General features: G+C 53.4%; 2 protein-coding genes and 1 pseudogene across 3 annotated transcripts; 2 read left to right on the top strand and 1 right to left on the bottom strand.

Annotated features, from left to right (window-relative positions):
* Window positions 1–291: 291 nt before the first annotated feature.
* On the bottom strand, window positions 292–12,590 carry PGLYRP4 (peptidoglycan recognition protein 4). Of its 2 annotated transcripts, XM_006214768.2 has the most exons (8): window positions 12,276–12,590; window positions 11,642–11,736; window positions 10,515–10,713; window positions 8,221–8,339; window positions 6,657–6,809; window positions 5,178–5,376; window positions 2,274–2,392; window positions 292–1,261 (listed from the first exon to the last, which is right to left on the bottom strand). In XM_006214768.2, the coding sequence occupies exons 2-8, from the start codon at window positions 11,694–11,696 to the stop codon at window positions 1,083–1,085; spliced, it is 1,023 nt and encodes a 340-aa protein (XP_006214830.2). In that variant the 5' UTR covers window positions 11,697–11,736; window positions 12,276–12,590; the 3' UTR covers window positions 292–1,082. The 2 variants fall into 2 exon arrangements, with proteins under 2 accessions (XP_006214830.2, XP_072802623.1); XM_072946522.1 differs by lacking the exon at window positions 2,274–2,392.
* LOC116284975 (U6 spliceosomal RNA) lies at window positions 6,957–7,052 on the top strand (annotated as a pseudogene).
* Window positions 12,591–19,990: 7,400 nt separating the features above from the next.
* Window positions 19,991–22,815, top strand: LOC102541774 (protein S100-A9). Its single transcript, XM_006214736.4, has 3 exons — window positions 19,991–20,112; window positions 20,489–20,653; window positions 22,410–22,815. Exons 2-3 carry the CDS (start codon window positions 20,504–20,506, stop codon window positions 22,719–22,721), a joined length of 462 nt encoding a protein of 153 aa, XP_006214798.1. The 5' UTR covers window positions 19,991–20,112; window positions 20,489–20,503; the 3' UTR covers window positions 22,722–22,815.
* The last annotated feature ends 1,579 nt before the right edge of the window (window positions 22,816–24,394 follow it).

Genomic DNA, 24,394 nt, shown 5'->3' with positions numbered 1-24,394 from the left:
CACCCTCAAGGAGCTCAAAGCCAGAAGTGGGAGGCTAGCCCAGCACACCGACAACCACAGGGCAGAGAATGCACTTAACTGCTTGGAAGCATGTTTCATTGGGCCTGCATGTTATTTCTAGTTTTGTATTTCAGTTCCATCAGTCACTATTATTTTAAAATATGGAGAGTTAAAATAAAATACTGGGATACAGAGATGTCTTAGTTAGCTGGGGCTGCCATCACAAAACACCCTAGACTGGGTGACTCAAACAACAGAAATTTATTTTCTCACAGTTCTAGAGGCTAGACATCCAAGGTCAAGGTGCCAGCATGGTCAATTTTTGATGAGACCTCTCTTTCTTGTTTGTAGACAGCTGCCTTCTCATTGTGTCCTCACATAGCGGTGGGGGTGGGGGTCGGGGCAGGGGAGAGAGAGAGCACACGCAAGCTCTCTGATGTCTCTTCTTAGAAGGACCCTAATCTCATAAGGATGCCACCCTCATCACCTCATCTGGCCCTGATTAACTCACAAGGGTCCCATCTCCAAATACCACTGCATTGGGAGCTAAGGCTTCAACATATGAATTTGCCAGAGGAGAAGGGAGAGGAATACAATTCCATCCCTAGCAACTGGAATATAAGGAAATCCGGCAACACAGCCCACAGTCCAGAAATTGAGAATATGTATTCATTGATTAGTGCAAAAATATTGAGCTGCCAGTATGGTCCAGTGCTCCTGACACCACATTAAGAACTGAGCAGAGGAGGGGCCAGGACACTGACCTGGGTCACCCGTGAGGCTGGGGGCTGCTGAGCGAGAGTCTCACAGGGCCACCCTGTTGTCTCACCTGGCTGAGGGGGGGGTGCCCAGGGGAGAGGAAGATGAGGAGGGGGAAGGCTGGGCCAGCCGCAGAGGGCTGGGAAGGCCCCGCTACGGGGCCTGGGGGACTCTGGAGGATGCTGGCAGGAGAGGATCATCCTAACCCGAGACAGAGGGACAGGGTGGGGCTGGCAGGGAGAGGACACAGGTGTGGAGCCAGGATGGAGGGTGAGGATGGAGGAGGCCCAGCAGCCGGGGTCTCGGAAGGAGCAGGGGCTCCCTCAGTGTCTGAAATGAGGCCAAGTCTTAACGATGTTGTACAGAGCCCGGCCAGGAGACAGAACGTTGACCACGTCGCTGTGCCCCACCAGCAGGTAGGTGGGAGCCAGGTGCCCCTTGACCACGGAACAGTGGATCAGGTTCTGGGCTGCCTCCAGCGCAGCGGCATTGGGCGGGGTACCTGCAAGACACAGCCGGGCCATCAGGACAGGATTCCAGAGTCCTTTTTCCAAAGCAGGACCCAGTCCTGGCTCCCCCTCACCACCCTCACCACCAAGCTGGTGCATTCCACCCTGTAGACAGAAAACCAAGTCAAGACCTCAGATTCTTCAGTACCAGAGTTCTTTCTGAATCAGAAGAGCTGAGCCTGAGATAAAATATACAGCCATTCTGAGGGTGCACAAAGCCTTTGTGTACTGCACAAGTTTAGCCTGGTCGTTCTGTACCCGGGGCAGTCTAGCCTCCTGGGGGACATTTGGCAACTTTTGGAGAGACTTTTGGTTGTCACAATAAGGGCAAGGATGTAGGCATCTAGTGGGTAGAGGTCAGGATGCTGCCAGACAGCCTGTGGTGCTCAGGGCAGCCCCACCATGACGAATCATCTGATCTAAAATGTCAACAGTGCGGAGACTGAGCAACCCTGCACCAGCCGCATGCCCAGCCCCATCTCCGGGTGCCTTCCTGCATCACCTCTTGCCCCATTCAGTGCCCGTTTTAGCACTGGCCCCAGTGACACAGCCTTCTCTTCCCAGAAGTTCAGCAGAAGGCCCCTGAGTTTAAGCACACGCTGGTAGAGCGCCCAGACAATGGCAGCTCGCGGCCTGCCCTCAGGTGCAGGGACCGGGCGCGTCCGGGCTTTGGCAAATAAAGCACATGTCCCCACATCGTTGTCATGATAAATACTTTTCCAGAAATAGGCACAAAGTTCTTTTTCCCTTGTCTTACATGCGCCTTGGATCTCGGAAGAGAGAGGTATTTGTTTGGGTGGGAAGCAGGTAGATTTAGGGTGGGATCCTATCCTGGAGGCCACCTTTGGTCACACTGAGCTGAGTCCAGCGTCAGACGTGAAGCCGGGTAAATCCTGCCTATGCAGCCACTAAAACGACACCTGAGTCTGACACCTCTGTCCTCCGTGTAGACGCTCTCCCTCAAATACTGCACGGTGACCACCACCGCCCAGAGCATCCACTCACCTGAGAAGGTGCCCATGAAGGCCAGGCCCAGGGCAATGTCGTTGTAGCCAGGGCTGTGGGAGCCTTGGACCCTCCAGCCCACTCCTTCGTAAACGACACCATCCTGGCCCACAAGGAAGCTGGAGGGCAGCCAGGGGAGATGGAGAGCGGGTGAAAGGGAGGCACTCGAGGACTGTCCATTCGTTCATTCATTCAATCATTCATTCATGTCTACTCATCAGACATTGATCAGCCATCAAGTTCTAAGTACTGAGTTACAGAAAAGAGGCGTCAGCCAGCCGGCTCTAGTGGGGGACGGCAGGGCCTGAAGCCAGGTTTTGTAGCCTTTACTGATCCCCACCTCCCACCAACGGCTGATTTCAAGCTACCAATACTTTGACAACCAGCTCCCAAAACTCCTGAATCTCCAACCGCCACCTCTCCTGAGCCTCGGCCCCAGCGCCCCTCCCCTGCCCCAAGTAGCTCCCAGTCTAGGAAGGAGAGAGTGACAGCTTTCAGCCCTACAACGTGGCCCTCCCTACACCTCGCCAAGGGAAGCGGCTCCCCCAGGAGACCTGGGTCTCCTTAGGATTGAGGACAGAGCACACTTCTCCCCGGCCTGCCCTGACCTCTGTGCCTTCGACCCTCCCACCTCCTCACACATTCTCTCCCCTGAGTTTCCACTGCACCGCACTCTCCCAGCGGCCTTCTTCCCTGGCCGCCCCCCTCTGGACACGTCGCATCGTCCTGTGCCCTGCCCTGTGCAGGTGGGGTTTCTCGGGATGTGGCCCTAACACTCTTCTTTTCACTCAACACACCATCCCAGGACTAACCGATCCACTTCCCTAGCTTCAGCTGCCACGCAGGAAGTCCGTGAACCCTCCCCTGGACCCGCCTGTTCCCCTGTCTGGGCTCCCCATCGTGGTGAAAAGCACCACCACCACCACTCCTCCCACAGCCCCACCAGGATCGTGGGCAGCAGCCCGCCCACTTCATCCGCGCACTACCCGAGGCTTGTCCTCCGCATCTCCCCATCACTCTCCCTGATCCACCCCTGCATCCTCGCCATGAACCACTAACCTCCAATGACTTCTTAGACTCCTGCACTTCTCTCCATGACAGCTGCCGGCCCCCCAGCCGTATCAGCACCCATCCTGCATGGGCCGCAGCACTGTCCGCAGATGCATCTAACTGCCGCCAGTTTTGCCCTGTTCCACTCTGCTCCTGGCACTGAGAGTTACCTTTCTGATACAAATCTTATCTCAAACTCTGCTTTGAGTCCCTTGTCACAAAGTCCAAACTTCCCTGTCCAGCTGACAGGAGCCTTCAGGATACAGCCGCTGTTTGCCTCCCTGGCCTTATCGCTCACCATTCCCCTCTTCGCCATCCGTTTCTATCAGGATAAACTTCTCTCAGCTCCTCAAAGGCACCATTCTCCGGCTGGCAGCCAAGCCTTCCCGCGGAGGTCCTTTCTCTACGCCTGAAACCCTCTCCCCTTCCTCCTCTGACAGCTCCCACTCACCACTGAGGTCCCGGCTAAGCTGCTGCTCCCGCAGACGCGCTTCCCCCATGCCCACTCCCCCAGATACCCAGCAACAGTTAGGAACACCTCCCCTCTGCACCGAGCGTCCACTGTCGTAACACTTCATGTCTCCTATTAAGATTTACTCGTTTAATCATCTCTCTCCTTCCCTAGGCTACGAGCTCCAGGAAGGCAAGGGCCATATCTGAGCCACCACATCGGAGGGCACCCCCAGAGCCTAGTGCTCACGCAGAGTAGGCACTCAACCACGATCTCGATGAATTAATTTATAGCAGGTGGGTGTTTTCTCCTGACTTTAGACCATCTCAAGGTGAGCAAATGGCATAGTCATAAAGTTATGGGACAGGGGACGCAGTGAAAGGTCAAAAGCCAAGGGACAGGTAACTGCCCTCTGAATCCTGAACAGGAGAAAGGAAAGGGCCTCCCTCAGCCACTGTCGTTTTCCAGCTTAGGATTTCCAAACTTGTGATCAATTTTCAGGTGCCCGCTCCAGTTAAAGAGAGCAAGGCTGTGGATCGTCCCGCACAGCAGGACCCAGCCAAGCCAGTGGTAGGTCCTGAGAGATGAGAGATGCTGGATGAAGTCTCCTCCTATCTTGAATGGGACGCTACTAAGATGGGGTTGGAGAGAGGAGAGGCAGTAGGCCAGGAGCACGCACCAAGTAATGGTAAATCCATCCAGGGCGAGGCCACTGCATACAGCCGTGCCAGGCTAGGGGACAAGTGGGGACTAAAATCCAGCTCCACTAGGGCCCCTTTGATTAATGTACAAATGTGCCACCTGGGCCAGTGGTGAGCCATCCTAAGATTTATAATTCCATGTGATTGTTTCTGATGGGATGTTAGATGGTGTCCAGCCCCAGACATCTTATCTGTGAGCTCTGGAAGCATCCTTCAAGACTTTTCTCCTTCTGATCTTTCCCTGCCTTCAGACACAACATATATTCTCTCCAAGGAGCTGACAGTTTCCAGATGCAGAGGAACATGAAGGAGACAAGCTTCAAGTTGGGGTATGGCTGAGCCACTGAGTAGTGGGAGGTGATTACGTGAAAAGGGCACAATCTTATCCTTTCTATGGGTTTTACAACCTTGCCCACCAAACACGTTCTCTAGCATCTTTTCAGCAGAGCCTTGGTCTTCATCATGTCAATATATGACCTTTAAAAAGGACATACATTCTGAGTACGTGCCCAGGGAGGATGACCTCCCCTGAGCTACATCCCAAATAAGGCCCCCCGGGGCTGGGTGGGGAATTCTGGAAGGGATGGAGCACTTCTCCCATGGGGGCTCCCAGTGACTATTAGATCCTGTCCCTCTTCTGTTCGCAGGCTCGGCGTCTGCCCTCAAGGGGAGAGAAGCCCACGCGTCCTCAGGTCCACTTACTTATACCCAATGTCGCACGAGTCCTCCCTGTCCATGAAGTGGGACTGGATATCGCGGACCAGCACGCGGCACTCATCAGACTTGTTGCAGGTGCGCCCCGCGGTGTGGATGATAATGACGTACTTAGCCGGGAGGTTCATCTTGGCGCAGTGGGTCTCCCTGGCCTCCCACACAGACCGCAGGACAATGAGGGGGCAAGCTGCAGCAGGGCCAAAACATGGGAGTGAGACTCCCTGTGCCCGCCCACGTCAGCCACCTCACTGCTGAGCATCCCACCGCCTCTGGGCAGCCTGACCGGACCGCCACTGTGGACCTCAGGGAAGCCCTGCAGCTGCGGGGGCCCACCTGGGAGTGGGGTATGTTTGTACCCGGGGAGTAGGCTGAAGAGGCAGGAGCCAAGAATCACAGGTTCCAACCAAAAACACAGGACCCAGAGGGCAACAGGAATGTTGATCCTGAGGGGACGTGGATGCTTTATTCCAGGGGTGAAGTGTATTTATTTATCTACATGATTGGTATGTGTATGTGTGTGTGTACATGCGTAACAGGGTCTTTTGGAGAAATTAGTTGAATTTTGGGGGGTAATTAGGGGTTTTTTTTTTAATGGAGGTACTGGGGTTTGAACCCAGGACCATGTGCATGCTAAGCATGCACACTGTCACTGAGCTACACTCTCCCCGCTCTGAATTTTCATCTGAAGGCACATTTGAGAATCACCTGCAGTCCAGAGAAGTCAGTGTCAGTGTAAGCAAATGCACTGACAGATGACACCCATCCAAAGGCAGAGATCAAACTTATTTTGAGCTTTAATATAACAGAGCTAGTTTTCTTGAAAACTTATTAAGTGCAAGAGAAGGCTTTAAGTGCCTATTAACTATACTGGTTTTGATTTTGCTGCTTGTTAAACCCCAACTCTGCCTTTTATCTACCTTTTGTTACCTGAATTATGCTGAATTGTGCTCTTCCTCCAAGTCAATACCAACTAAGCGGTGACTTACGCACTTGCATCTCCTGGTGCTGCTCCAGCTTTTACATTCAGAAAGGTGTGCGTTTGTGCTTGTGCGTTTGTGGTTCCCATCCCACCCCATGCTTTCTTCCCTCCACAGCGCTTTTCAGCATCTAACACAGCAACCATTCCACTTGTTTGCTTATTGACTTTCTCTCCCCTCCAGACTTGGTACATCCTCAGTGACTGGCAGGTGCTCGGTAAATAACTGCTGGACGATCGAAGAATGAGTGGCCGCACAGAACACCAGGCCCAGAGCCGTGGCTCTGCCTTGCTAGGAATCTGAGGGACAAGCAGGTGACCTGAGGGTCCCTCTCGGGGTTTACCAGCCCTGAAGCTTCAGAGAGTTGGGAGACCAGTTGCCTCTCAGAAGGAATCCAGTGAGAGCCTGACTGAGAAGGTCATATTCAAGGGCATTTGGAAGTTAGTGGGGGGGGATCTGGAGGGAAGCCCAGTAGGACCGAAGGTCTTACCTTTCTTGGGACTTGCCTTCTGCTGAGGGGCCAGGCAGCTCTCGCCTTTCACAAGAAGTGGCTGAACATACGTGGGAGACAGGTGGCCCCTCTGGACAGCAGAGGAGATCAGGCCCTTCATGGCTGCCCGGGCGGCTGGGCTGGGGCTGTGGCCTGGAAGAGAGCGATCCTTGGGACACCTCAGTCTGGCCTGAGTGGCGGGGGTCTGTCGGGGGCCTGCATAGCTATTGGGGGTTGGGGGAGGAAGGAGAACAGACCCATCCCGAAGTCTGGAAAGCCTGAAAGTCAAGGATCAACCTGGTGCTCACTTCGGCAGCACATACACCAAAATTGAGAAGATTGACAAGGCCCCTGCACAAGGATGACACACAAATTTGTGAAGTGTTCCTTATTTTTCTGCATAGCTGGGACATGATGCTATACACCAGAAATTGACCTATTATAACTGACTGTACTTCAGTTTAAAAAAAAGGATCAACTTGGACAGAGCTCTCAGTGGTCCAGGAAGACTTTCCCCATGACCCACCCATCCTCACTCATCCCCACTCTCTCTCCAGGTTGATCCTTGACTTTCAGGCTTTCCAGGGGAAGAGCTGTCCAGCAGCGCCGCGCACGGGAGGGCCCAGCTGGCTGGGTCAGGGGCCCTTCCCGGCCTGTGCCAGCCTCCTCACCTGCCTTAACTGCTTCCATCCTAACCACAAACCTCTGAGGCAGATGCTGTTATTAACCCCACAATTCACAAAGAGGAGCTGGAGGCTCCAGCAAGTCACGAGCTCAAGATCCCACAGCTAACAAGGGGCTGTCCAGGAGGCACAGTGGTCATGAAAACCAGCCAAGCTGATCACCAGGAGTCCTCCAGCATGCCGGAAACCGCCCTGGAGCTGGCGATGGAGGGGCTGGGCTCGCCTTCTGATTCTCCTCCTTACGCTGTCTCACCTGGACGACTAACCTCTCTGAAACTCAGGCTGCCCCTGGCACAAGAGTAATCATGAAACTGATCTGGACGATCTCAAGGGTATTGGGAGGGAACAATGAGAAACAATGTGCAAGAGCTTTGTTAATTGTAAGGGTGCAGGAATTCAGTGGATGTTGAGAGGCAGGTGGAGTGGCAGCAATTAAACCAGAAGACAGTGGAAGGGACTCAGGGAGTGGAGGCCTCAATGTGGCCTTTTAAATCGAATAGAGAATCTCAGAGTAAGGAGATGGAAGGAGGAGGTGGCTGGCATGAAATGGGAAAGCCCGGCCTGGCGCTACAGAAGCGTCCCAGCTAGAGAGGAAGATGTGATGGTCATTGACTCAGAAGTGAGAACTGCAGCCCAGACCCCTCCCAGACGAGAGTGGGAGCAGGATGGGCAGCCCCTCCCCAGAGGAAGAGGAGCCTCTCCGGAGGCTGGGAGGAAGTCAGCGTGGTAGGAGGAGGGCCGTCGGTGCTGTTCACAGAAGTCAGGGGAGAGGGGGGTTCCAGGACAGAGTGGATCACCGCGAGGATGAAGAGGGTGAGGAGACAGCGTGGGACAGAGAAATAGCCGACTCCATGGAGAAGGGCAGCTGGGGTGACCACTACCTTCCTTGGTCCCAAAGAAGGCGAGGCCCAGGGAGATGTTGTTGTAGCCCTGGGTGTGCATGCCTTGCACGTCCCAGCCGGCACCTTCGTACACCCGGCCATCATCACCAACCAGGAAGCTGTGGAGAGGGAAATGCAGGCTTAGAGGCTGGCACTGGGCACATCCCTGTGAGAGGAACCACTGACCCCGCGTCCAAAGGAGGGTGGCCAAGCCACGCCTCCTAGAGGGGATTGGCATGGACCCGCCCCAGGCAGTGGAGAGATCAGGTCTTCAATATTCCTCCCTAGAATTCAGAAAAACCCGCTCCCGCACCCCTCACCCCCCTCCCCTGTTCAGACTCCCAGGTTTTATATAAATCATCCTGCAAGCTCCGAAAGAGAAGAGGTCCTGGAGCCGCCCCAGTAGCTAACCCAGACCCAACCACTCAATGTAAGATTCTGCTCAGCCTCCACATTGCCTCAAACGTGGCTCTGCTCCTTCCTCCAAAATTCACACTGTCTTTGTGACCTCCACACAAGGTGTTCATGTGCTTTCTCTCTGCCAGGGTGACCTCTTACACAGACTTCCCAGGAAGCAGCTTCTCAGACAAGGACGTGGATGCAGGCAGTTTACTTGGGAAGGGACCCCAGGAACCAGAGTGAGGAGCCAGGGGAGGGAGACAGAAGGAAGAAACTGGACAGAGTGTGAGGAGTGGGCTGGCTTCACAGCAGCCACCGGGGCTCAGCATGACCCCCCGACACGTGAGCTTCTGAGGAGCCATGTACTTAGAACTCAGAAGGGAGGGAGGCTGAGGAACTTGTCCAGCACCTGCCCTCTGAGGGGTCTACCATCAGGGACTTCAGTGAAAGCCCAAAGCAAAGGAGCAGAGAGACGCGGGGCCCTCGCGCTGGGGCGCCTTCCCCACGCGCCAGAAGCGTCCGCAGCTGCCCAAGTCAGACATGGGCCGAGGGGTGTGGGCCTGGGCACCACGAGGGCCTGCCACAGTGACCGTCAGGGGAAGAGTTGGACGCCTGCCTCGCCAAGCTGCAGGCCCCGATGTGTGCTGTAGATGGACAAAGGGACAGTTCTGAGCCAGCTTGGCCCCACGACTTTATGGCAGTGTGACCTTGAAGAGACTGAACAACCTCCCTGCCTTGGTCCCCTGGCCCGTAGCATGGAGACGGTGATACCGGCTCAGCCAACGTCATGCGCTGCCAGGGGCAGATGTACCCATGGACCGGAAGTCACCCGTAACCTATAATGTGCTGTGTGAACCGTTAAGAGGCGAACAGAAAATAAAGTCACTACTTGGGCAAACCTCTGGCCAGTCTAACTAGGAAACAGAGAGGTGGAACCCATAAACCATTGAAAGGCATCGGAAGGAAACATGATTTCAGATGAAGAATAAATTAAAAATAATAAGAGGATATTAGGAGCATTTTTGGCCAATAATTTTGAAAATTTAAATCAAGTCAAATTTTAAAAATTTAAATCAAGTTTGCACAATTTTCTACACTTACAAGTAATAAAATCTGACTCCAGGAGAAATAAAAAATGTGAACAATGCTGTAACCATTTAAAAACTGAATTGGTGATCAAAAATCTTTATATCAAAGAAATAACAGAGCCAGACTTTAAAAAAAAGTGGGAAGGGGACATTTCACCAGACATTTTAAGACTGAATAATTTCAATCCAACACAGACTCTTCCAGAGAGCAGGAAAAATACCCATACTCCCTAACTCATTTTTAACGAAGTTGCTTTATTCTTGGTACCCAAACCAAAGGCTGTTGAAGAAAGGGAAATACAGGCCAATCTTTTTCATAAACAAAATGTCAGCAAATTGAATCCGACAATTCATATGAAGGATAATACATCGCGACCAGCGTGGATTTGTCCCAGGAATGCATTAGAAACTCGAGTGATGTAATTCATCACATTAACAGATAAAAGGAGAAAAGCCGTATGATCATCTCAATTGATGCAGAAAAAAGTGTTGGATAAAATTCACCCTCCATTCATGATTTCTTAAAAAGTCCAAGCAAACTAGGAATTTAAAGTCTCTTAACTTAATAAAAGGTATGTATTTTTTAAAAAGAAAGAAAGAAAGTATAGTCATTAGTTAACCTCCCTTGCTTCTTTTTGGATCTGAGTCAAAGACCTCATAGAATTTCATAGTTTTGTCCCCCCATTTTATGCGTTATAAACCGGATATAACCACAACCCAGAAAATGAGGGAAACAGACATGAGAAGGGGAGAGGGAGGCGCCCCCAGGCGCGGCTGCGCACGCGGGCCTCCAGCCCAGCCTCTTACTTGTAGGCCACGTCGCACCAGCCGCTGCGCACGTGATGAGCCTGCAGCTCCCGCAGCCTCTGACTGCACGCGGTCTGGTTGTGACATTCCAGTCCAGGGACGTGGTGCGTGACGAGGAAGTTCACCGGCAGGGCCAGCTGGGTGCTGCAGCTAACAGCGTCCGCCCCCCACTCCTTTCGAGAGACGGTGGTGGAGACACCTGGGCGAGGTGGGGGATGTGGGGGTGTCAGTCGGTACACCCCGCCTCACAGCTGCCGCACTGGCCCCCTGGGCTGCACGTGCCATTCTGGGCAGTCTGCCCCGTGATAGGGGAGGAGCCTTAGGGGGAGGCCTTCAGGGGACAGGTACACCCTCCTCATCCCACCTCCCCCTCCGCTTTTCACCACGCCTACCCCAAAGCAGGGTCTTCAGCCGCCAGAGCAGCCTAGATGCTCTGCTCCCCATCCCAGGACGTCCCGCTCCGGGAACAGAGTGGGGGCATTTGCTAGGCCCATGCTCCTGTGTGAGGGACCTGGGGATGCTGACTGACTTCCCACCCCCAAGGAACTTTCTCTTATTGACAAGATTAACCCCAGTCATAGGTTGACTCTGATCAACATAATAATAGCACAAATAGAATCACTGCCCCACTGCCCAAGTGCTAAGTTCTTCATGTGCATTATCCCCTTCGATTCTCACAATAAGTATAGATCATAAGCTTATCTCAACTTTCAGGTGGGAAAAATTAAGGTTTAAAGGGTTGAATAACTTTAGATAAAAAACAAATTTCTTCTGCATAGCACAGGGAATTATATTCAATATCATGTAATAACCTTTATGAAAAAGAATATGAAAATGAATATATGTATGTATATGCATGACTGGGACATTAGGCTGTACACCAGAAATTGACACATTGTGACTGACTACACTTCAGTTTAAAAAAAAATAGAGTTGAATAACTTATTTAAAATCTTTGCTGGAAGTAGGGCAAGGACTTGCAGTCAGGTCTACAGACTCCAGGTTCTATCCTAAACGCAAAGCTATTCTTCCTCCGTAAGGGAGGACAGGCACTTAATAAATTCCTGTTATGAACCTTTAGGATGATCCATCTCAGTTACTTTCTGAGCCGACATAGGAAAACTCACCCCAGGCCCTAAGACCCAGAGCAAAGAAGACAAGAAGCCACCACAGCATCCTCATGTGGTCCCAGGACGCTGATGTCGGAGTGTGATCCTCGGCCCTGGGAGAGATGCTGACAGTTAACTCGACCATATTAACTGCTCAAATGGGGCACACACCCCACTGCACCACTCTGTCTGCCCTACTGAGGGCCAGCACCTGGCCAGGCTCCTCCAGGACCCCAGCAGGTGTCAGGTGTTCACTGGATGGGTAAACACTCTCATCCTGTTGCTCTGGGCAACTCGATTTCATCGAATGCTTCCCACGTGCCTGTATAGACACTCACACACATGCATTTAACCCTCACAGCAACCCTGCAGTTATAGAATTGCTAATCCCCATTCTTACAGAAGAGGGCTCTAAGACCCAGGAATAGCAGGACTGAGACATCCAAACTCACTTCAGTAGGCCTAGGGCGGAGAACGTCTTCCCAGTTGGGGATAGAACGGGTTGGGGAGGGTACAAGAATTAGAGGAGGGGGCGGGGTCCCAGTTCTAGGGCAGAGGAAATCTGATATTAACACTCCATCTTGAGTCCAGTCCCTCCGATAGGAGAGGACTTCTCAAGAAGAAACGCACTCACACGCACACTCGGAAATACCTGTGGGTCCCTGCGGTCCCAGCCCCACGGGTCAGGCTGCAGGAGGCTCACCCCTCATTGGCTGGCGGTGCCTCCCTTTCAGTCTCGGCCTCCGGCCCCGCCCTCCTTCTCCAGCTGCCGCCTCCTGCGGCCTCACTCTCCGTCCACTAGAGGGCGCTCCCTCCCCGGGAAAGGCGCACCGGGCCCGGCTTTCCAGAGAGAAAGGGAAAGGCCAGGAGCCCCAGCAAAGGGGGAGAGGAGGAGGAGGGCAGGGCTCTGAGGCTCGGAGGTTCTGAGGCTCTGAGCCGCTCTGGGCACAGTGCACAGCGCCGAGATGAACTCAGGTGAGACCAGACGGGTGCTGACAGCAGGGGCGCCGCCCTGTGAATCAGCCCAGCTGCCTCCACCCTGGGAAAGGACGCGCTTGCCCAAGGCTCCCTGAGCTGCTTCCTCATCCCCAGCCTCCAGGAAGCCCGGCCAACCTGGGGACCTGGGGGTCGTGTCCTGACCTCTGGGAACTTCCTGCCGGTGGGGACAGATCTGCTCCAGGGGTCTGAAGGCTGTGGCTGGAGGTCACTCACCAACACCTTGCCTCCCCTCCAACCGCCCCCCCCAATCCCCACCACCAGGCTCACCAGCAGGGGCAGGATGGGGGCAGAGAGATAGAAAAGTGCATTCCAGGAGGCAGCACACACTGCGTCCTCATTATTAGAACTTCTTCCAGCCCAGTGGCCAACTCGGCCATTCACCCACCACCCGCACCTCAGCCTCAAACAGTCACCCACCCAGGAAGCCTCCCACAGACCGAGACGTCCCAGCCCCTCAGCCACTCTCAGTGCAGAGGGCACAGTCCACCCCTACCCCTACCAGGCCCCGCAGTCTGTGGCTCTGGCCGCCAGACCTCTTGCATCTCCACGGAGGAAAACCCACGTGCCGCTTTCCACCAGTGCAGCGGGACATGTGTCTCCCCGGGGACCTGCAGGGGCTCCCAGCCCCCGGTGGGTGGGGCAGCCTCCTGAGACTGCTGAGGGAATGCCCCAAATCCAGGCCAGCTGCCCTTGGCGGAGCTGCAGAGTCGCCCTGGGGGGACAGAATAGCTTCCTGGAAAGGGCCCCTCGAATTAGCCTGCTCTCCTCCCGAGCCGAGCCACCCAGGCCCGGGGCTGGGAGGGTGGAGAGAAGGGGCCTGGGTCAGGGGTGTGGGGGAGCAGGCCTGCAGACAGATGAGGGGGTGGAGAGCTGTAGCCTGGGGGCGGGGACTGCAGGGCCCTGAGTTTCCCCCAACCTGCTGTGGGGTTTCCCAGGCCCCGCTGTCTCCCCTCCGACCAGCGCGGAATCTGTCAGTGAGGCCTGCGGGCCGCTCCCCGGGCGTCAAGTGAGGGGTCTGAGGAGAGCGGTTCCCCTCACGGAGGGGCTGGGGGGCGAACTGGAGGAGGGACTGGGTGGTGGCCGCCTAAGAGAGGAGGGGGAGCAGGTAGGGCCTGGTCAGCCCAAGACCAACAAATTCTTAGGGACTAACAGGCAGAGGGGCTCCCTGAGGCAAACCCCTGTTCTGGAGAGCGAAGCAGGGCGGGCCCTGCTCTCTGGGTCTGTGCACTTAGGACCAAAATCCGAACAGGACCCACTAAGTTCTGAGCAGCCCGGCCCTGGTCGCCCTCCCCAGCCTGCCCTCGCCTCTCTCCGCCAGAGCAGCTCCCTTCCTCCCCCGGGCCAACAGGCCCCGCTTCAGCCTGGCTGCTTCTGAGAGGCCTCCTGTGGAAAAGAAGGAAGGAAAAAGAAAAGCAGGCGGGCACACAGGCTGCTTTAAGGATGGCATTGCCGGAGGCCATTGTTCTCAAACCTGGGGGGCCCTGAGACCCTGCAGGCGCTCCTTGAGGGCAAAACTATTTCCAGAATAATATACCCTGAACCGCCCACCACGGGAAGCCTCCCTCCCACCAACCAAGAATCCTCAGGTCCACCTCCCCAGGGCGCTGATATGTACACTGGTGGCACAAAACCACAGTGGGTAAGGACTGTCAGGGTCTTAGCCAGAGCCAAGGCGGTGGCAGCAAACTGCACTGGCAGTCAGTGTGTTCCTCGCCAGGTATTCTTTCAAAATGAAAAAAACATAAAAAAAAATAGTTTCGCTTGAAAATGCTTCTTGATGAAGCAGTGAAAATTATTTATTGTATTAAATCTCAACCATGATTGTCTCCAGGAAAAGCACTTGTGTGATTAAGTGGTGAGCTGAACTAGCCACTTTTCTCATAAAACACCATTTTTACCTGAAAGAACAAATAACAGCTAAACTATGGATATTCATTCTAGGCTATATAAGGCAGACATTCTCTAGGAAATGAACAGAGTGAAAGTTTTACTACAAGGAGAACAACCAACAAGATGTGTTCATGTAATAAAGTTGGGACTTTCAAGAAGAAATTAGGATTTGAAAATTCTGTGTCTGCCATCATGAGTTTGACAGTCTCCCAACACTTAAAGATTTTTCTGATGAGTTCAGTGGTGATATTAATAAATGTGACTTTATGTATGTATATCATATTAGACAATGAAATGTGTCAGCATTTGGAAGATGTAGATAAGTCAGTGAATTGATGTTTTCCAAATGACCCATATAGTCAGTTACAAAACCATACAAGATCCATTCAAGTTTCATGATAGGCCAATGGATTCTAATGTAACAAAGAATTCATTGATGGTGCAGCCATTATGAGGAAAACAGTATGGAGATTCCTCAAAAAAACTAAAAATAGACTTACCATATGATCCAGCAAGCCCACTCCTGGGTATATATCTGTAGGGAACTATAACTTGAAAAGATACATGCACCCCAACATTCACAGCAGCACTATTTACAATAGCCAAGACATGGAAGCAACCTAAATGTCCATCGGCAGATGACTAGATAAAGAAGTTGTGGTATATATGCACAATGGAATACAACTCAGCCATAAAAAAGAATGAAATAACGCCATTTGCAGCAATATGGATGGACCCAGAGAACATCATTCTAAGTGAAATAAGTCAGAGAAAGAATAATACCATATGATATCAGTTATATGCAGAATCTTAAAAAAAGACACAAATGAACTTATTTACAAAGGGGGGAAAGGGAGTGAGGGGGGTAAATTGGGCACTGAGATTTGCAGATACTGTCTACTATATATAAAATAGGTAAACAACAAGGTCCTACTGTATAGCACAGGGAACTATATTTGATATCATGTAGAAACCTATAATGGAAAGGAATATATGCATGTATCTGTATGACTGAAACATTATGCTGTCCACCAGAAACTGACACATTGTAAACTGACTATACTTCAATTAAAAAAAATTCATTGATATGGTTTCAGGTTCTAGATTGCACCTCACCTTTATGAAGCCTCCGCTTGTTGAGTTTTGGTAAATTATCAAAGAATACACACAACAATTTTTAAAGACTACTAACGTATTCCTCCCCTTTCCAACCACTTATCTGTGGAACACAGAAGTAAGTGGGGGAGTCCAGCCGCCTTCTTGTCAGGCATACATTAAAGAGGTGTGAAAGATGTAAAAACTTACATTCTTCTCACTAGCCTTTTTGGGGGAAATATAATTATTTTTTACTTTAAAAAATATATTAATATACAATGGATTGGCTATAACTATTTTAAGTGAATTAATAAGCGTTTTAAATTTTAAAATTTCTAATATTGTAAATATTAATAAATGTAATCCACAAAAACAAAAACTCTTTTCGGTACTCAGTAAGTTTTCGAAGCGTGAAAATGTCTTGAGGACCAAAACGTTAAGAATCGGTGCCCAGGGAGTGCCACAGGCTGTCCTGATGCAGATTGGCCACAAGGGGGCAGCACTCACCCTGATAATCCCAAAGCCGCCGTTCACTCAAGCAATCTCCCCCACCTCCGCGTCTTCTTCCTACTTCCTTTTTTTCCTTCTCTACACTCTCCCGTGCTGCACAACTTCTTAATTACAGGAAATGATCATCTGCTGAGCATGGTTTCCATCAAAACCAAGTCAGTTACATATTATTCTGCTACTGTTTACCAGGAGTTTCTCAGATGCCGTTTATCATCCAGGGAGGAGTAAGCAGGAGGTCCTGGCTCTCAAGGAGTTAATAACCTAGTGAGGGAAATAAACTGGAAAAAAGAATCTAGTGGGGAGGTGGACCCAAAGACCAGCCCTTAGAATGCAACTCGGGGATGTATGTGAAAGCCCTTTATTTTCTATGTAGGACGGTATATTTCGGAGGGATTCCCGTGAGGCAGGGGAAGCCCACAGGGAGCTAGCCAGGAATTTCTGGAAGGCTCAGGGACAAACTGAGAACAAAAACCAGTCCCGCAAGAGACAAGAGAGGACGGGAAACCAGGAGCCAGGGAACAGAAAAGGAACACCGGGTTTGTCGATGCGGGAGGTGAGTTTCCCAGAACTCACAAGGATTAAGAGTGAAGACAGCCAGGGGGAGTCAGGGAGTGTTCAGACGGGGGAGCGCGGCGGAGAGGGCAGACACAGACTGCTGCTGGTCCTGGGCAAGGGAAGGAGCACACGGGTGAGGCTGGAGCTTTGGAGCTTCTGCCTGCTTACTCGTCTGCTTGCTTGTTTTTAATGCATCCAAGGAAACTGGTCCCTTGTCTCCCAGTGGCACTCTCCAGAGCCGCTGTCCGGACCAGGAAAATTGCCCTAATTACAGGAGGCTCCGAGTTTCCCCAAGGAGAAGACCTCACTCCCCAACACCTTTCATTCCAGCCTCTGGCTTTGATTGACAGTGAAAGGGGCTGGGTGGGTCGGGGCCCCTGACCCTGTTCTCCTCCCCCTCCCCATTTACTTTTCATCCTAATCAACACTATATGGTCACAGTCGGCGTGTCTGCAGAAAGTCACAGGGCAACAAACAGACCAGTGTGTATTTCACACTCATTCATTTCTTCGTTTCTTCGCATACTTCTGCATTTATTAATTCAACATGTGTTCATCCAACACCCGCCAAGCTGGGCACTTGCTGATTTTAGGACTGCAGAGGTGAGTCCTGGGCTGGAGGAGCCTCAGCAGAGTGGAGGCGACAGGCCTGAAAGCCAAGAGCTTCGGCCTGCAGCCACGCTTTGTCCAGCACACATGGTTCGTCATTGTTAATGCTTTTATTTGCTTTTAAAGTGAGTTGACAATTTTTTTTTCATTGAAGTATAGTCAGTTTACAATGTGTCAATTTCTGGTGTACAGCATAGTGTTTCAGTCGTACATATACATACATATATTTGGGCAAATTTTATAAGCAGGAGTTTTCATGTCAAAATTCAGATTTCCCGGACCTCTGGGAGGTCCACTGACACCTGGTCCACTTTCCCAGGCCGCTGCCTTCACCTGAGGCTGAGTGCCAGCCGTCTCTTCAAGTGAGGAATGCTCACATTTGTCCCAGTCCCCACCACTTTCTAGTGTCCCCAACCCCGAGGCCCCATGTCAGTTGCCACAAGTCATGCTTCTGGTGGTACCGTTGGTGTTCCCAGGCCCAGACAGTTTCACGGGTTTCCTCCAGGTCCCTTGTTTTGCAAGCTTGTGTCTGAGATCCTTGGTCTCAAGGAGAGTGAAGCATGCTTTGGTAGAGGCAGCAGAGGGCGCTGTGGGAGCACACGGGAAAGGCAGCCCAGACACCTGCCCCAACTTCCTAACAGCCTGAGGAGCGAGGGCACGCAGGCTATAGTCTCTGCTTCCTCCATTAGCTCAAACAATGGAGGGCAGATGTCCATTAGCTCAAACAATGGAGGGCAGACGTCATGAGGGACTGGCCCTGAAGTTTCCATCCCTGTATCCCTGGCTATACCTGCACTGATCATTCATTCACAGATGGTGTACTCATTCGTTCAAGCATGCATTCAGCAAGCATTTAACAAATACTTGCTGTGTGCTTGGCACTGTGCCAGACAGGCCGTGTCTTTAGCTCTTGAGTTTAAAATGTGATCAGGAATTCAGGGTATGAGGTTATGTCTCCCTCACGTATTGTGGCTCATTCACCAAGCTCCCCAGCGTCTAACATTGGTGTTGGCACATATTAGGTGGTCACCCAACTGATAACTTGCACAAATGAATGAAAAGATAACTAATAGTAATATCTCTGACATACTAAGCTCTTCCAGCCTTCACTGTCTCACTTCTCACGGTAGGTCCTGTTATCCTATTTCACTAAGAAAGTGAGGCACAGCGAGGTTAAGTAAATTACCTAAGGTCACACAGCCAGCCTGAACTCTTTTTTCTCCATTATAGGTTCCTACAAGACATTGAATATAGTTCCCTGGGCTATACAGTAGGTCCTTGTTTTTATGTTTTGTACGTCGCAATGTGTATCTGTCGGTCTGAACTCTTAACCACTATTCCATGTGCAGTACAAGGCAGGAGGTACTTAAGGCCAACATGTAGCACTCACAGGGGCTGCCTTGGGCTTTCGGAGGGCAGAGAGGTCAGAAGGGGCCAGGGCAGGGAAGAAAGGCTTCAGGAAGAGTGGACAAAAGGACTGGCAGAGGTGGGAGAGCCTGATGGAGGGGGCAGCGGTGGAAGGCTAAGGGAAGGGGGCCACAGTAGGTCCTCTAGACACGCTTCCCCGGTCGAGGCGGTGGGGCAGCAAGGGCACCATCCTTCAGCAAGTGTGAGGTCTCCCTTGAGAGTCAGAAGCGGTGTGGGAGCGATTGTCTGGGAGGAAGAGAGTGTTTCCAACTGGGAGAAACAGAGCAGACTTCTGGACAGGGTAGCATCTGAACTGAGACGTGAGGGTGGGTAGGGCTGCACCCCATGGTGGGGGAAGGGCACTTCTGGGGTGGGAGCACCAAAGACAAAAGACTGGGGGTGCAGGTGGGCCCTGGGTGTGCCCCTAGGAGAGGGACTGGAGGGGTCATTGTCACAGGGCTCTGTGTGCCAGGCAGCTCCGCTTCCCCCCCTGGCGAATGGGGAGCCACGGAAGGTTTGTAACAGGGGAGGGTCAGGCCTTGCCTACCCAAAAGCTACATAAAAATAGTTGTCTTCTAGGTTGTCCTCGAGGCTGTGGCTCCCATGTTTGGAGCAGTTAAAAGCGTGATTCAGAGAACCTCTAGAAAGAGTCTGGCCCTAAGGACAGCTCACAGACTGCAGTGGGGAGGTGTAATCAGAATCAGTCTTAACCAGGAACCAGGATGTCTGAGCCCAGTCCCTGCTGTGTCACCAACCAGCTATGTGACTTTGCTGACCTTGCTCGGGTGCTTGGGTGTCAGTTTCTTCATTGCAATGCAAAGGGGTTGACCACCTCCAAGAGCCCCTCTAACCCCGATGCATCCCACCCCAGGAATTTAAGACCCCATGTCAACCCCTTGCACTCCTGAGAGCACTATCACAGAGTCAGGCAGGTGCGGGAAAGCTCAGCCCTCCTTGCTGGGCTGCCCACCTGGAGGAGGCAGAGGGGGTCGCACCCTGCACACACACACACACACACACACACCCGGTCCTCAGCCTGCCACCAGCCACTGGCTCCCGCAGGTGGGCCAGCGCAGCCTCCGCGGGGCCAGGGGGAAGGGGGTGTTGGAGGAGAGGCAGCTGACTGGCTTGCTCAGGCAGGGCAGGGGTGTGGGGTGGAGGGGAAGTGGACTAACCAACCAGCTTCCTCCCAAACCAGCTCCAAGCCAGGGCTAGGGATTTCACAAAAAGGCAAAAGGAGCTATGTGAACACTTCCTGTCCTGGCCCAGCCCCCTTCCTGGTAGTGACAGCCCAGCCTGGGGTTACCACATGGCTCACCTGTGAAGCAATCTTCCCGGGAGAGGGCTGAGCGCCTCAGCCAGGGGCCTATAAATGCTGGGCCCGCACCTCGCTGTCAAATCCCTCTGTGTGGCTCCTCAGCTTGGGTAAGTGAGCGGCCAGCTTCCCCAGGCCGGAGCCTGCCTGCTGACTCTTTACCCTTCTCATCTACTTTCCTTTCAAATTTCCTGCTGGAGGCCCTCCTTGATTGACTGCCCACTTTAAAGCTTATTTCACATTTTCTTAGGTCATGTTCTGCTGGAGCCGCCTGTCTTCAGATGCTCTGCTTCGCTGGCATCCCCTAGATATTCTCTAAAACATTTCTCGTGTGTGGAACAGGGTTGTCTCCCAGTTCGGTTGCAGCCCAGGCTTTCTTTTTATTCTGTTTCCCCCTTCATACCTGCCTGCAGCCAGTAAGGGGTATCAAGGAAGCTTGACAGCCTTTTCTTCTAAGCACTGAACCCTTGCTTATCCACTGCTCAGACAGAGCGCAGGACCATGGCGGACCAAATGTCGCAGCTGGAATGCAGCATAGAAACCATCATCAACATCTTCCACCAGTACTCTGTGCGGCTGGGGCACTACGACACCCTGAACAAGAAAGAATTCAAAGACCTGGTGAAAAAAGAGCTGCCAAACTTTCTCAAGGTAAGGCTGGACTCCCGGCGCAGCCGACCCAGCCTGGTGACAGCCTGGGCTAAGGATGAAGGACGGGGCTGTGATCTGCAGTGTTCAAGGGGGAAGTTCCAGCTCCTTCAACTCAGCCTCCAGAGGCAGTGGGCTCTATGTTTGGGACAGGATTTGGACCCCTTCATTAGAGGTGTTCCACGTTAGGCGGCACCGACAGACTGGGCATGTGCTGTGTGCCAGGTCTTGTCCTGGGCAGGGCATGTAGTGGCCAACAGGGACCCAGTGTCCTATGGGAGAGACACACAGCAAAGGTGTTGACCAGTCAAGAACACAGATAAATCCAGTCCCTGTGGGTGATGCAGGCTGTTTGTGGGAGAGATGACTAGTTAGGCGGACAAGCAGCGCCCCCTGTGAGGAGGTGATCTTTGAGCTGAGACCTGAATGTCGAGGACGGAAGCAAGCGAGGACGACCCGTGGCAGGAAGCCGTGGATAATGTAAGCCACAGATGGACTTGGAGTAGAAGACCCAAGAGGGCTTTTCTCATCCTAAGGTAGGAAACCAACAAACAGCGTGTGGAACAGGACCCAGCCCAGCACTGACAGTAACATGTTCATTTCCCCGATCTGAAAATGATCAGGCTGCTCCAGGAAAAGGAGGATTCATTCCACCAGATCTTTTTGTTTTCCTTATGAATTTGGTGACCTTGGGGAAACAGAAGCCAGGACTAAGAAGGAAGGGACATCTGGGTGCCGGTCTCAGTTCCGCCCCTAGGAGGTACTAGGAATGCTGACAGCTCCCTGCAGGGGCAGATGTGTACAAGCAGGACACTGGCTCAGGGTAGACAAGAGAGGATACAGTCAGGAGGTTGTGTGGACAAATTTCCTCTGCGTGACCCCTACCCCACCCCATCCCCCACCCCTCACATCCTCTGCCAGAGCAGAGACATAGGACAGGAGGAAAAGGGGGCGCCTTGCCCATGGGCTGCTTGGGAGCGAGGGCTCTGCCTGGACGATGGCAAAGGTGCAGCAAAGCAGATCGTGTTGAAGCATCGCAGGAGCGGGAAGGGTCCGGGCAATGAGCTGGGCACCTGCAGGTTCCTGGGAGGAGACTCAGCTGAGGGGCCTCAGCTGGTGGGTGGCAGAGCAGGAACCCACTGGGGCCTGGATCCTTCACCTCCTCTCAGGCCCCCTTGCACACATCACACAGCACAGCCCTCTGTCCCTACACCATCTCATTCCCCTCAGGTGCTTCCCCGCCAGGCAGGCTGAGATGAGTGTCACTAATTAGTAACCTGGGGAGAAAGGAAGGGGAGATGTGACATTGGCAGGGGTGGAGGGAACGGGACAAGACTGGGCTCTGGGCTAGAGCAGAACTGGCATGTCCTCTCCTCTACCCGGACGAATCACCCTTTGTAAGACACTTTCCTCAAGCCTTCCCCAAGGAAGAGTCCCAGCCTCCCTGCCGACATTGCTGTAAGGGCCAGAGGAGGCGAACTCTCCGCACTTTCTCATTGTGCGACCTCGGACACGTCGCTCGACCTCAGTCCCTCTTCTGTGAAACGGGGAGTCCTAGTGCCCGGCTGTTTGTGGGAGGAGTTAGAACGTGTCCAGCAGATGCTCGGTGTCTGCTACGTCGTCGGCGCTTAGCAGACAGTCATGTCTCATGTTTGACCTGAGGCCCAGGAGCCAGGTTTGCTGTTGGGCCGCTTGCCGTGCTCCCCGTCCGCAGCCCTGGCCGCACTCAGCCCTGACTGCCTTGCTCTCCCCCTCACAGAAGCAGAAAAAGGATGACAAAGCCATAGCAGACATCATGGAGGACATGGACACAAATGAAGACCAGACGCTGAACTTCCAGGAGTTCTGCATGCTGGTGGCCAGGCTGACGGTAGCCTCCCACGAGGAGATGCACAAGGACACCCCCCGAGGAGATGACCACCGCCATGGGCCAGGCTTCGGGAACGGTGGCCAGGGCCCATGCCCCAGCCATGGTGGCCAAGGCGGCCAAGGCCAAGGCCAAGGCGGCCACGGCCACGGCCACAGCCACGGTGGCCATGGCCATGGCCATGGCCACGGCCACAGCCACTAATCAGGAGGCCAGGCCACCAGCCCCTGCCCACCTAGGGCCACGGAGTGCCTTTGCTGTTGGGTAGGAGGATCAGGGGCGAAATAAAGTCTTCCTCCAAGCCAGTGCTCTGCCTGCTTCTTCCCTGATCCCTTTCCCAGCATGACCTTCCTAGGAGCCTGTGCATTAGACAGCCCTGCACCTTAACTGGGCCTTAGCCTCTTCATTCAATAATTTAAAAAAAAATGAGAAGCAGCAAAAATATGGGCCTGTTCTGGGCTCCTTGGGTTCATCTCTGACTCTAGACCCCACTGCTGGGGTCTAGTGTTGCCCTGCCCCAGCTCAGGATCTCCCTGTCCAGACTGTCAAATTGGCCCTTGTCACCACAGAAAGCAAAAGGGGGTACCTCTTCCCCTCAGCCTTCCAGCCCCATCCCGACCCAGCTCCAGGCCCCTCTTCACCCAGAGCAGTCCTCACGACCGTCTCCCCCGCCAGACAGAAGCGCACCCAGACAGAGCCGGGTCTGAGGAGGAACCCTGGGGTCTGGGCAGTGGGAGCAAGGGCAGATGGGGTGTGTCTCCCCATAGATTGAATTCTGACTCCACGGGACATCTGGGTGTCTGTTAGCAGACCTAGCGTCCTCACCACAGAGACTGGAGCAGGTGTGCACATGGATGGGAGTCAGGGGTCTGGCCCTGCACCCCTGCACCAGGAGGACCGGAGCATGAGAAGGGCGCCTGCCTGCCCATTAGAAGGAACCAGATCTGACCCTGGCCCTGAAGCCAAAAAGCCATGAGGAGGTTGGACATGGGTCCAGAGAGCCTCTCAGGCCTGAAGATTCTGATTCTCTGCCTCAAGGGCAAGCTGACCTCCCTGAGGTGGCCAGGGTTCCTCCAGGCCCTGGTCAGCAGCTGAGGGCTCAGGCCAGTGGAAGCACCTGCCATTCTCTGCAAACGCATGGCCAGGCCTGGCTTCCAGCTTCCCTGCATCTCCTTGACGCAGGTGGCCTCCAGACCCAACCGCTCACTTCAGGGACATCCTAGTGATCCCCCTGCCCTCACTGCCTGCCCTCCGGCCTGAGAGCAACCCCATGAAGTCCCTCTCCCAGGGCGTCACCGGGCTGGGCTGGGCCTTCCAAACACCAGAGCCCAAATCAGGGTCGTCTGCCCGGCCCTGTGCCTCCAGCAGGGAGAAGACTCTGATGAGACGATTTGGGGGCCCTCAGGAAAGATGAGCAGTCATCTCTCCCATGTGTAACAAGTGAAGAAAGTGAGGCATCAAGTGGAGAATGGGCCAGTTCAAGGTCAAACAGGGGTGGCTTGTGGAGATGTTGCAGAGAGCTTGACTTCCGTCTTCTCCACAGGCTGGCTCTCCCAGCTCCTTCCCCAGGGCTGAGCATGAAGGAAGAGCATCTAGGGTCAGAGTGCAGCTCTGCCCACACTGCCTGGCTCTCGCCTGGCCCCCAGCCACCCTGCCTGGGCCAGGCAGGCCTCGGCTCCACTGTGGGGACGGGGATGTCAGGGCTCCCGCTTGAGGGCATAAGGGTGTTTCCAGGAACCACCTGGCCAAGCAAGCGGTCAGTCCAGCCCTGCCTGAACTCCTCCAGGCTGTGAGCTCAGCTCGGGGAGCAGAATTTGGAAGCTCCTAGTCCCTTCCCTGCCTGACTGGGGGGTCCCAGAGAGGGGTGGGGTGACTCA

This window comes from Vicugna pacos, chromosome 21 (genome assembly GCF_048564905.1).
Source record: "Vicugna pacos chromosome 21, VicPac4, whole genome shotgun sequence".
Taxonomy (NCBI): domain Eukaryota; kingdom Metazoa; phylum Chordata; class Mammalia; order Artiodactyla; family Camelidae; genus Vicugna; species Vicugna pacos.
Note: the sequence above shows the minus strand (reverse complement) of the source record. Positions and strands in the feature narration are given on the sequence as shown.